This window comes from Artibeus jamaicensis, unplaced genomic scaffold, assembly GCF_021234435.1.
Source record: "Artibeus jamaicensis isolate MK-2021 breed Jamaican fruit bat unplaced genomic scaffold, CSHL_Jam_final scaffold_612, whole genome shotgun sequence".
NCBI classification, from domain to species: Eukaryota; Metazoa; Chordata; class Mammalia; order Chiroptera; family Phyllostomidae; genus Artibeus; species Artibeus jamaicensis.
Window position 1 is genome coordinate 12,141,582 of NW_026522049.1, and position 13,444 is coordinate 12,155,025.

The 13,444-nt window shown below is 52.0% G+C and overlaps 1 protein-coding gene across 1 annotated transcript in view; it reads left to right on the top strand.

Annotated features, from left to right (window-relative positions):
* CHRNA7 (cholinergic receptor nicotinic alpha 7 subunit) overlaps positions 1-13,444 on the top strand; it is a 58,773-nt gene that overhangs the window by 23,434 nt on the left and 21,895 nt on the right. Inside the window, exon 3 of the mRNA XM_037145886.2 lies at positions 7,138-7,182. Coding sequence (XP_037001781.2) covers positions 7,138-7,182 — 45 coding nt within the window. The remainder of the gene's footprint in view (positions 1-7,137; positions 7,183-13,444) is intronic.

A 13,444-nucleotide genomic window follows, 5' to 3' on the forward strand; every position in this document is an offset into this window, starting at 1 on the left:
GGGGATTATGCAGAAGGTGACCTGTGGGGAGGAAATAAACAGGTGTTACACCCTGGCCTAAGTTTTGAAGATTCCTCGAGTATTCTAGAGATGTGGAGGGTTAGCTTCAGGATAAAAATAGAGGAGCCCTGACTGGTGTGCTCAGTGGGTTGGGCATCGTCCTGTGAAACAAAAGGTTGCCAGTTCGATTCCTGGTCCGGGCACAGGCCTGGGTTACAGGTTCCCTCACCAGTTGGGGTGAGTGCGAGAGGCAACCGATTGATGTTTCTCCCTCACATCAGTGTTTCTCTCCTCTCTTTCTCTCTAAAAATAAATAAAAATAAATTAAAAAAAAAAGCAGAGGACAAGAGCCCATGATCACTTTGGACAGTTCTAGAAGCAGAGGCTTTTAAGGTGTGTAGTCCGTGCCTCAGGGGTGTTCTGAGGAGCAGCATCTATATACAGCACCAGGCTCTTTGGGGGACTGGGTTTTAAAGGGTCCGAGCAGAATACATTTCCTTTTCTGTTGGTGCTTAACAGTACTGTTAGAAATAGGTATGTATCTCCAAACAGTTTAGCTCTGACCAACCTTTGTGGGGAAAGAGCAACATCCCTCAGTGAAGCCCTGCTGTGGGCAGACAGCTGCGGGGCAGAGGGCAGCTTCCAGAGTGTGAAGGACGTCAGGGTCACACGGCCTGTTGGAAAGGATGCACATCTGCACATCCTGCATCACGGAATAACCACTGGCTCCCCAAGAACATACAGTGCGGACATGCAAACGTTTGCCTTCTAAGGCTGGGTTTCAAGGAGCACGAAAGCAGCGTTACTATGGGCACCGTCTCAAAACCGGCCGTTGCAGGGGAGAGAAGTCCCCCATTTGGGCCAACTCTCCAAGTCTTTTGATTTTTTTTTGTATTGGAGGAACTTGTTCCTGAAAATTAAAAGGTGGCGAAGTTTACTACATTTTAGGCACTTAAATTTTTTTTAAGCTTCACCCAAGGATACGTTTATTGATTTTAGAGAGAGAGGAAGGGGTGGGCAGAGAAAGAGGGGGAGAGAAACATCGATGTGAGAGAGAGACATCAATTGGTTGCTTCCTATATGCACCCTGACTGGGGATTGAACCCATAACGCAGGCATGTGCCCTGACTGAGAATAGAACCTGCGACCTTAAGGTGTATGGGAGGGTGTATGAGACAGTGCTCCAACTGAATGAGCCATCCATCCAGAGTATTAGACACGTTTCATTGCCTTACCCATGTAATCCCTGTATCATTCTGGAGCGGTGGCAAGCGCCCTGTTTTCAAACAGGAGTCTCAGAGAAGCTGGATGGCCCCAAGTCCACAGTCCCTGAGGAGCAGAGCACAGGACTGCAATTTATTTACAATGAAAACAAGCCAGTGTTACGTTAACATATATAATATTGTATGAAAAATAACTCTGTTTCCCCGAGCACAGCACATTTCCTGAGAAGGGTGGCATTGTTTCATCTTTTCGCAAATCTCTTCAGTGCTCAGCTTCCAGAAGTCAGCTGGGTCTTCTTATCTGCTCCTGTGTCCATTCTGCTCCCGACACCACAAGCCCTGTGGTCGGGCACCATTTCTTGTTACCAGCACCAAAGAGGTGGCTGTTGTGGCATCAGGAGCAGTGTGCCTGGTGGCTCACACTGGTGTTGAGTTGGATTGGTCAGAGGTTGCCGGGTGACCCAGGGACAGGAGCGTGGCTGGTTTCACCGCTGTTTTTAAGCCGCCCCTACGCTCCTGGTGATGAAGGTGATGTACGCTCACTGCAGCAGAGACACACGGAGTTTGATGTGGAGCTCGCTCAGGGTTCGGGTTCCTGAATGAGAACGATGGCGGTACGGATTGCTGGCTGTGTGCGCGACAGTCAGAAAAACGTGCTCTGTTTAAAGGTGAGCCGTGTTACTTTCAGATTATCACTGACCGACATCCTCGGCGGTGGAAAACATGTGCTTGTTCACCTTTTGCCCATTTTTCTATTGGATTGCCTGCCTTTGCCTGATTGATTGGTCGGAGTTTGTGTCCTATCTTGGATATGAATTTTTTGTCAGACTTAATATCTCGCTGACTCAGGGAAAATCAAACTCGGAACTTATTAGTCTGCAGAACTGGGACAGAGATACGATCGGTGGAAAAGAGTAAATGAGATAGGAGAAGTAATTCTTGTTATAAACCGCAGAGCGCAATGCAAATGGGAAGTCATATTACCCAGCTCTTTTCTGTGCAAACAAGAATGTAGAGACAGTAAGATCTATTGTTATCTGTTTTTCTCCTCAACATCTCCATAAAAGCAGAGAAAAAGCGTTGGAGCTTTGCAAAATAGGGAGCAATAGGGCTGCCTTATAACTCCTGCAACTCTAATGGTGTAAAAATGCAAGGTAGCCCATTACGCATGATTGGACTTGCACTTGCAAGCCGATACAGGACTCTCCCAGGAGATTGATTTTCAAAAGCTACTTAAATCCAAGTGTAATTTTTTAAAAGCCACTTGATTGAGACGGGATGGATGTGCAGAAAGCAATACATATGTAATGAGTCTCATGAGTTTGGAAACGGGATCTGCTTGCAAAACCCCCACCACAAACTAGGCCGTAAATGTAGTCCCCGCCTCCCAAAGTTTCTCCTGCCGTCTTTATTTATTTTCCATGATTGTTAGCGTTATTATTTCTATGAAAAGAACACTTAACCTAAGCTCTACTTTCTTAGAAAAATGTCAAGGCAGCAGCAGTCGTCCCCTTGCTGCGCAGAAGGGCCCTGTTCATCTTCCAGAACTTGAACTCTGAACCCGAGGACTGACCCCTCCCATTTCCCCCTCCCCCACCCTGGTGACCCCCACCCTCCTCTCTGCTTCTGCAACATGGGTCACTTCAGATGGTTCAGACTCCTGGAATCTCACATATTTGTCTTTCCGTGTCTGGCTTACGTCCCTTAGCACGGAGTCCTCCAGGTTTATCCACGCTGCCACAAATCACAGGCTTTCCCTCTTTTTTTTTTTTTTTTTAAGGCTTAGGAACATTCTGAAGTGCTCAGGTTCAAAAACAAACATGAGGCTCAGGATGGTTGACTTTGGGGGCCTTCCGCCACTCCAGCCCCCTGTGATTCCCTGGCACATGGATCCTACCTCCTCCTGTGTGGTCCCAAGGATGGGCAGGGGGTTGGTCTTGCAGGAGAGCTTTGTGTGTGTGTGTGTGTGTGTGTGTGTGTGTGTGTGTGTGAGTGAGAGAGAGAGAGAGAGAGAGAGAGAGAGAGAGCACACAGGGCCAGCTGCTGGCCTCCACCTCTGCCACTCTAGAAGGAGGGTGAGGAAGCTGCTCTCTCCCGGTTTCCAGGAAAACTGAAATGCACATAAACCGAGGGCCTGAGGGTTGGGGAGCTGGGGCAGGGGCTCGGAGGATCTTCCACCAGCCTGGGCTCCACCCCATGCTGCCCTCCTGGGTTGGGACAGGGCAGTAACAGCCAGGCGGTGGCCCTCGGGTCTGGAATCATTGAAGCCCACACTCGGATCCTGCCGCTCAGGAGGTGCGCCTGGCGCCTATTTCTTCCACACCCTCGGCCAGGGTTGGAAAGTTCCCCAGCGTTCCCCAGTGTGTCATCCTTCTTGTGAGGGAAGAAGCTATTAAATCCGACTCCATCGGCCGCTTCAGGATTTCAGAGAAGCTCAAGTGCAGCACATGAGGCTGGCGGCTTTGGAGCCAGCAGAGGTTAATTGGAGGAGAGGGAAGGGAGCTTCCCTCCCGGGTGAGGAGCCAGATTTTATTCCTAAGCAGACTCCAGGCAATGGGGGTGGGCGGGGACCCCTCTGTGAACTGCCTTCTGCCTGTGGCCCGAGGGACATCTGGAACTTCAGAACCATCTGCCATCTTCCTAAAGCAAAGGCTTGGTCTGTGGCTTCCACCTGGCTTCTGTGTGTGCAGAGATGTGCAAACCCTGAGGCTCTGCAGTCGAATGCAGAGCTGAACTCCTGTCTCAGGCCCCCTTGCAGAAGACTCAGGAAACAGGGCACAGTGGGTGCTGAGGGTGCAGGAAGGAAGGGCAGGGGGCCAATGGTGGCCGTGAGCATTGCGGTGTGGGAGCCCTAGTGCATGCGGACTTTGTGGGCACTCAGTCCCCCGGGCTGCAGCTTCAGCGGGGCAGGTGGCTGTCCTGTGTGTCGACAGCCCCAGCGCTGGCTGTTGGGTCCTTTCTGAAGCGGGCAGGACTGTTGTTGGACAGGATGGGCCTTCTGCACGTCACACTGACCTCCACCTCCCCCGGGGCCTCCCCTCCTGCTCCCCGTTCTGTGGCTCCCTGCTGGGGACCCCGGGGAGTCAGGAGGCAGCCCCCACTGGTGTGGCCCACCTCATCCTGGCCCTGAGCAGGAGGAAGGAAGGCTGGGTGTGGGGCAGGGCAGGCCCAGAGATGAGGAGCAGGGAGGTCTCTAAGGACATGTGGCAGGTGTGGCGGGTGTGAGGACCACAGCCTTTCAGGTTTCAGGGTCATGGGGTGTGCAAGTTAAGGCTCATCCTGAAGACTCTGCCCCTGGTCCTTCTGGGTACAGCCTGTCTCTGTCGTCCGTTCCTGTCCTTTGTCCACTGTTTGAGATTCTAACCTGTAACTGTTGAATTGTGCAATTCTCTCCCCGCCCCCGTGAGCTCAGGGGCAGGGCCTATTTGGTTCCCACAGTACCTGTCATGGGGGCCTCATGCCTCAGACAGCAAGTGCTCCCTAAATATTCATTGAGTGAGTGAGTGAGTCAATGAACGAACGCCTGGCTGGGCTACGGCTTGTGGAAAGGGCTTGCATGTTGCCCTGGGGCCCTTAGACACAACTGCCTGGGCTACGCAGGTGGAGGGCAGAGCTCCCCCCTCTGGAGCTGAGCAAGGTCAGACTGTGGGCTCAGGCTGCTGCAGCCACCATTCTATCAACAGAGCCCCGACACATCTCTCTCTCTCTCACATCTAGTGCCTGCACGTCTGAGACTGAGGGCCCGGCAGGTGTGGTGTCTGGTGAGGACCTGCTTCTGGGTTCAGGAACAGTAGTAGTCTGTCTGCTCACTGGCTCAGCACGTGGTGGGAGGAGCGAGGGGCAGTCTGGGTCCCCTGGATAAGGGCGCTCATCCCCTCCATGGGGGCGGCACCCCCTGACCCGAGCACCTCTCAAAGGCCTTGTCTCCTAAACCCTCACGGTGGGGGTTAAGTTTCAACATAAGAAGTTGAGGGGGAGGGGACACTGCCATGGGGCAGGAGGGATGGGTTGTGACACCCGTCGTGGGGCAGCCCTGGACGGGGAGGGGAGGACGGGGACCCACGCTGGGATGACAGCCACACTGGCCGGGCACACAGCAGCCCCTCTGCTCCTCCTACAGGCTCATCCTCCCCAGTCTTCCCTACCTGGCACCGCGACGCTCTCAGACGGCGGCTGCCTGCGGCCTTGTGTTGATTACAGTTCGCAGCGCCGCACCGGGTCCCTAGCTGCTGCGCTCCGCAGAAACCCCATCTCGCTCTAATGAGGTTTCGGTGAGATGCTGCAAAGAAGAAAGCCTTTTAATTAGATTGGTAGGAGTCGAAGTCCCAAACCACAGAAGCCTTTCTCAAAGAAGATGAAGATACCAATGCAATTAAAAGAAAGGGAGCCACCTCAGTGGAACACAGTGGCTAATTTTAAGTCCATTAAAAGCAACAACTCTGTAATACATCACGGCCACAGATGCGTAAAACAGAGTCTCGGCGCTTTCAAGTTAATATTGGAGATGGGGCTGGTCCGAGAGAACTCTGCCGTTCAAATGCACGGCTCTGTTGGGGTCGTTTGCTCGGCGGAGCAGAGAATGGAGAAAGGTTATCGCCACAGCTTTTTCCATGGAAAACCTTGGCATGTGTTGTTTTGCAAAATGGGATTTTTCCTCCTGTAATTAAATTGGCAGCTTCTTCTAGACACAGCCCCTGACCTGGGATCCGCTGGGCTTCATTCCCCGTCCCTCCACAGGCTGCCCAGCCTCTCTGCAGGATTCATTCTCTCCCCGGAGCCCCCCAAATCTCACCTCTGGAAGGTGCCCAGGGTGTGAGCAGCTGGAGCAGGGGCGCTGAGGCATTCAAGTCTCTGCCGGCTCCTTACACAGCCAGCACATTTTTATTTTAATGAGAAGCTGAAATCCATTTCTCATTTGCATCCCTGTCGTCTGGCCGCGCCCCCGCAGATGCCACGTTCTTTCTGCCGTGGCGCTGCGAGTGCCACCCGCAGCCGTGCTGGCACTTCCTGTTGGAAGGGTTCACGGTCTCGGCCCCTGGGCCTGTCTGCCTGGGATCACTAATCAGCACTTTCTCATACAGAGGCTGGAGACTGCTAATTTGCAGAGCCCTTCAGGGGGGAACTGAGCAATAAATACTGCAGGACATGTTCCCAGTCTCACTGTGGCGGGAAACTTGCTCATCTGTCTCCGCTTGTGCTGGCTTTTGCTTGGCCATGGACTTGGCTGGCCACGAGGTGCCATCCCAGTTGGCAAGGCCAGTCGGTGTGGAGTATCTTTTTCAGGTGCCCTGTGCTGGGGCAAAGCCATAGCGGGTACACTGGTTGGTGCCCTTCTGCCACAAAGGCAGTTGGAAACATTGGAAAAGGGGCCCACCTCATGTCTCCTTTCTGACCCTTAGTTTGCTCACCTGGGCCGGGTTTACCTCGAAGGTGTGTGATAAGGGCCTCGCCTGCTGCCAGGGAGATAAAAGAGGAAAGATGAGAGATAAAAGATGAGAGGCAGATCCCCAGGGGCCAGGACAAACGGGTCACACAGCCCTTGGGGCAGCAGCGGTCACAGCTCACTATCTGACCCCTGGGAGGGTGGCGTAAAATATTTATATTCCATTTAAACTCTATACATCCTGGTAATACACTTGACTTCAAAAAATGGGACTTTGCACCCAATTTAATTTTTTAAAGTATAAAAGATGGTGCGGTTGCAGGGTTTTAATTTTCTATTTTATGCTTTCTAGCCTTTTGTAAGTGCTCTATCATAAATGTGTATGACCTCAGAATGCGGAGAAAAGCTTCACTCAGGGCGCGCCGCTGGTCCGGGATGCTTGGGAGGGCTTGGTGCATTCTAATTCCCACACGTTCCCGCCGTCTCAAACGTATGCACCCTAGTTACCGCTCTTTTCTCTTTCTTTTCAAGGACGAGAGGAACCAAGTTCTAACCACCAACGTTTGGCTGCAAATGGTGAGTTGAGACACACGGCCGTCCCCACCCATGGATGTCCCCACGCTTGCTTCTGGGGTGCTAGTGTGTGCATTGTAGGGAAAGCAGCAGACCCGGGAGAAAAGCGAGGACTGGCTGTCATCCCTGACTGCACATGTGCAGACAGTGAAGTCCCAGGTTCCGGGCAGGCCTGCATTTCCTGACAGGGTGACCTGGGAACATTCCGAAAGCACATCAGGCCAGACAAGTAAGACGATTCGGGTTTGCATGGAGGTGTTCACCTGCGCTGTTGCTGGTCCGGAGGACTCGGGAGAGTCTGCCTCACTCTCTACGCTCCCCACGTCGACGTACTTGAACCCAGAGCTTTCCTCACTCCCTGCGCCCGTGACCCCCAGGAGATCTTGAAGGGCTACATTCTTCCACTCACGGGTTTTCGGTGTGACATCTAAAATTCCAGCCTGAAATGGATTAGTTGCAAATGATGCCACTTCCATCAAAGTGGAAATACTGAGATTTAAAAATAAGACTGTTAGTCTCTATTTTGAATGGAATCTATTTAAGTAGCACATAATTTGCTATCCATAGCAGTCAATCAAAACAAACAAACAAACAAACAAACAAGCCCTTCTCCGAACCGTCAGGCAGTTTACATGGTGTCTTTTTGTCTTTGTGTTCTTCTATTCCACTTTGCATACCAAATTTCATCCTACTGTGGTAGAACGTAATGTTTCAAAGTCTTTTATTAATCACCCTGTCTTGGTTCTCTCAAATGTAAATATTTGCATCAAAGTATTCCTTCAAAAAATAAGTATGAAAACTTTGTCTTCAGGATTAATTTAGGATCATGAATTTTGGTACAAAATTCATCAAGGGGACACTAATTGCAAATTTTAGTAAGTAATTATTAAACAAAGAATTGGAAATTCATTGCCTTACCAAGGGTGTAACTTTGTTCTCAGCTCATTCACACACATATTTATAGTGGCTATTTTTTATTGCTAGAGTTGAGACATCGGTACAGACTCCACCCACTGCATCACTTTTAAGAACAGATGCCGTGATGTGTGGAGTTCACAATGACAGGCGCTTTGTCACAGTGGTGTTGTGCAATTCCTCGAATTTCTTCCACATGACATGCCAAATATCACATGCCGTAGTTTTCTTCAGGGCGCACCGCCAGCTGACAGTGTGATGAGTTTTCCCTTTAACTGTGTTGAAAGCAAAGAATGAAAACACACCTGATCTTTGAAAGTGTTTGTCGCCCAGGTTTTAGCACCTTCCACATAGTGCTTTGAGCTGACCCTTTAGATCTTGGGTCACGTCGTGTACTGAGAGCTGAGCTAAGGGAAGTGGGGGAGGCAGGCGCTCAGGAGAAGGGGTTCCCAAGGGCCTTCTCTGCAAGCGAGTTTTAGCGGGAATGCAAGTGGGAGTTGATGTGAGGAAAACGAATCCACTTCCATCATCTGCCGTGTGTCCCCTGGGCACACTTAGCTGTGCGTGAGGCCCCTTGCACAGCCTACGTATGATGAGTGAGGCAGAAATCTCTGAGCATTTTCTGAGAAGGATTGAAAATAGGGCTCCTCAGCGAGCAGGCCCTGCCCTCACACCTGTGCCCACCCACTGGAGCCTCCCTCCTTGAGCCCAGGGTGCAGGGCCTGTGCTCCTGGGACGAGGTCCCACCTCCTAGCCCCTGCAGAGAGCCTTGTGGTAGACGGCGTCTCTATTGCCTCTCACATCATAATAGGATGTGTGGGTCCTGCTTAGCAGACAGACAGGCCACAGGTGGCCCCCAGTCCCCCCAAGACTCCCTGGTCTCGTCCTCTCCTTATAGATTCCTCCAAGCAGTATCACCCCAATGCCCCCATCCTGTCCCCTGGAATCCTCTGGAAACCCACCCTTCTCCGGCTCTGGGTGACCCAACCACTGACCCCCCAGGTCACTAAATGCTTTTGGTAGTTTTTTTCCACAAGTTTTTAATGAGAATCTTCAGACATGCTGGAAAGCTGAACTTCCATTGAGCACCCATACACCTGCCTCCTGGGCTCTATAATTATTTAGCACTTTGCTATGCTGACTTTATCACACATCTGGCTAGCGATCCATCTTTCTATTGATCTAGCTTATTTTTAAGTGCAGTTCCAAGTAGAAGAGTGAATTGCATACAGATCTTAGAGTTTATATAGTTTTTTTTTTTCTTTCACGGGTAAATCCGCATACAATGCAATGCACAAATCCTAAGGGTCCAGTCGTGCATTGCCAGGAACGCCTTCAGCTCAGCAGCTCCCCCTCTGTCATGAAGCAGAACTGCACCACCCCACCAGGTGATACCTAGTGCCCCTTTCGGCCAGTTCCTGCCCTGCCTAACCCCGCCTTGGGTAGAACTCCATTGTTCTGGGCTTCCCAGGGATTGGTTTTTCCCCTTTACCTTACTGAACTACTCAGGAGCGTGTGGTGGAGCTGACTGTTTTCCGTTTCTTGAAATCCATCCTCACTTGATGTGCAGACACCTGTTAGGTTGTCCTCCTAACTCACTGGTCACTCCCAGAGTCCTCGGCTGCCTCCTCCTCTCCGTCCAGCCACTCATCCCCATGGGAGCTGGAGGAACCACACTCCTGGCTGGAAGCCACACCTGTGCGCTGATGCCCTCGGGCGGCCTGCCCCCTGTGGCCTCAAGGCCATTAAACCCAGTGGGCTCCAGACCTGCCCCCCTGTGCTCTCCCTGTCAGGATGAATGGGGACTCCAGGCGTGGGTTGGCTCAACCCAAAAGCCTCAGGGCCACCCACGGCTTTTATCTTTCTCCCCCTCATCTGATCTGGCATTAAATTCCACCTTCAAAACAGATCCAGGGGCCAAACACTGAGTGTCACCCTACGCTTCCACCCCATCTAAGCCAGCATTTGCGCTCACCTCCGCTGTCTCAGACCCTCCGAGCCTGGCTTCCTCGCCGGCCTTTTCTTCCCCGGCAACGTCTCTTCTCCACAGAGCCACCAGTGTGATCCTAGTGAGAGAAGATAGAGGCTCAGCCCTCCGGGGGCTCCTGGCTCACTCTGCGGCTCAGGGGACGAAGGCCTTGAAGTGGCTCTTGACCCCCTGCCTGCCCGGCCCCTGCCACCTCTCCAGCACCTCCCTCCTGATGTCCTCAGCGCCCGCCCAGCTCCCTCAGGGCTGCTGCCCATCCTGGCCCTGTCTGAAAGGCTCCTCCCGAAAGAATCACTTGCTTTCCTTCCTCACTTTCTTCTAGAGCCTCTTCCTAGAGATTGACCTTCTCAGTCAGGTCCTCCCTGAGCTCCTACCCACTGTCCCAAAGCCTCCCTGCTCACCGCCAGCTCACTCTGTTCTCCTTACTGTAGTCAGCTTGGGCTGCTATAGCAAAATGCCCTGAACTGGGTGGCTTATCAACAACAGATGTTTACTTCTCACGGTTTTGGGTGCTGGAGGTCCAAGGTCATGGTCAGACAGGCACCGTTCCCCGGTGGCCTCTCCTTAAAAGAGCACAAATCTCCTTCTTGGGACCCCACCCTCATGTTCTATTCGCTCCCATAGGCCCCACCTCCAATCCCATCACACTGGGTTTCAACAGAGAAAGTTCAGGGGGAGACAGACATGCAACCCACAGCACCCCACCCCCTCTTGTCTCAAACACTCATCACCTTGTGGCAACCTTTTAATCCTTTACCTGTCAGTGGGCTCCGAGTGCCCCTCCCCCCCCGAAGGAGTGCTTCCGGAGGGCCGGGGCTCTCTCTGGATTTGTTTGCTGCTCTACCTGGCTCCGAGCCCGCTGCAGACCCTGAACACCTTTTATATGACAAATGAATGAAACAGAAACCTCAAGATGAACCTGGGAGGGGCTAAGATATTGTGATACAAAATAAAGGCCACTCCCAAATAGTATTTGACCATTGAAGTATAAGCGAAAGCCCTGGGAATTCTGGGGGGGGGGGCAAGGCAAACACTTCCTTATTCATATGAAGCTGGGCATTTCCTGTCCCTTCTAAACTACGGAGCCGGAGCCGGAGCCGATGTTGACATTGAGAGACGCGCCATGTGCTCTCAGCATATAGGGTCATGGCCAGGCCTGCCCCCCCCCACCACCTGTGTCTATATTTCTCAGTCCTCAGGAAGTAGCTGCTCTTGGCCATTTTTTTTGTTGATTTCCAGGAGAAAACTGTAACCGCATTATCACGCAGTGTTTTGAGTTCAGCTGCTCCATAAATAAACATCCTTGTTTCGGAAGATCCACCAGAGGCCTATAAATCTCTTCCAAGCGCATCGTAGGTCTAATTAGGTCTTGTACTCGCAGAAGCATCCCCCGCTTCGGTTGTTTCAGAACTCGCCTCTTTAATCTCACGTACTTATTCCACTCATCCTTCTGAGCACCTGCGTGGGAGGCATTGCCGTAGGTCACGTGAGGGGACCCAAGAATGGGGGAAACCCGGTTTCTCCTGCCAAGCCATTTTGCCGGCAGGCTGTGTCATTTACAATCTAAAGAAGGGTTAAATGTCCAGTAAGTCCCTGAAAGGGCCACTGGAGGTGGAGTGGACAGCGGGGTTCACAGCAATGGTGTTTCTAGGCGTGGCATCGCTCACTAGCTCCTGTTCCCAGGTGCTCACCATATGGACCCTGTGCCAGCTGCCTTTAGGGCACGTGTGACACATTCACCTGGGAAGCTGCCCCTGCACCTCTTGCGGCCACTGTGATGCCGACTCCAGGCTCAGTTTGAAGGACTCGCAACTACCTGGGGTTTAGAAGGGACCGTAGTGGTCACCTGCTCCCAAACTTTGTCCTGTTCAGAGTTCCCATCTGGAAAGCTGTGCCCTGGCCACTGCGGCCAGAGCCTGGACACGGAGACTCAGATGTCACCAGGGTGGCCTTGGAAGCTGCCCCGGGACCATTGAGAAGACAGCTGCCACTTGGTCCCTGCTCTTCGGGTTCTTTCCCTGGGGACCAGCCACCGCAGCCAGCCTGGCTCACGGGCAGATACGAGAGCAACTCCATAGTGCAGGCTAGTGGGCCGGGGTCCCCGGGGAGGGTGGCCTGTGGCCAGGACGGGGACGGAGAGCCCAGGACGCCGGGCCCCTGGGGTTTCGTGCCGCTGCATTCCTGGTCTGGAAATCTAAAGCCACATCGTCTCCCCGAGGTGTCTCAGGTCAGCATTCTGCAAATGCTAGACTTTTCTATACATTCAAACTAGAAGAGGCAGAAACGTAAAAAAAGAAAAAGAAAAAAGAAAGAAATACCATAAATTCTCAGTTTATTGATTTTGCTTCCCATCCTCGCACTTGTCCTTGATTCTGTCCGACTTTCCGGTCACTTGGCCTGAAGGAGGAGAAAGCGGCTGATCTGTCTCTTTGCCTCTTTACAGTTCTGGGAAGAAGCGTTTGGTGGATTTTCTCTGTGGGTCAGTTCTATCGTTTCCGAAGCCCGTCAGACACAATCTGATTTAATCTGTGAGACCAAACAGTGGAGGCAGCTGAGCCACCCGGGGAGCTGCACACATTCTGTAAACAAACCAAAAAAATATCTGTCTTCTCTTGGCTTGGAATTCCGACCAGTCTTCTGGATCTAGGTTTTCAATCCTTATACTGCTGTATTTTGCCGTCTTTAATGCGCACTTTCCCACCATAATTCTGAGGGAAAGTAAGGGTGCACGTTATACATGGGTGTATTGGTTATATACCCTGGGTAAATAATCCAATGTATTATATGCACAAAAACTGCGGGGGCACAATACACACAGCAACATGCGCTATTCTCTGTTTTTCACTTCCTAATTCTAATGATGCGTGTAGGAGTGTTCACACGGCCGCGTTACACTGTAAACCGTATTGCTTTCTAAAGTGTTTCCTGACTGACTTCTGAAGGATTGCTTCACCTATTGTGCTTGTAGATAAGTGAGCCAGGTGGCCGGCTGAGGGCCACGCTGATACCCCACAGTCAAGGGTGACCTTTCCATCACTCTGCCACACTGACAGAAGACAAAGTTCCGGGGGCGGGAAGTGGGAGGTCCCTTTCTGCCCCTGACATCACAACAGTTGACCGGAAGACCCATCAGAATGTGGGTACATAGGTTTCAACAGCAAATACATGGTGGCTTCCACAGCACCAGCCCCTTCTCTGATTTTCTGGGCCCCTGCTGGGGGTCCGTCCATGTGACTCTACTCTGACACTGTCTCCATGGGGAGTGTAGGGTCTCAGTCATTAAGGGCTCAGTCCCTCACAGGTGCCCCTACTTGAGGTGCCAGCTGCAAAGAGGGGTGCCCCACACTTCTGTTCAGCCGAGTT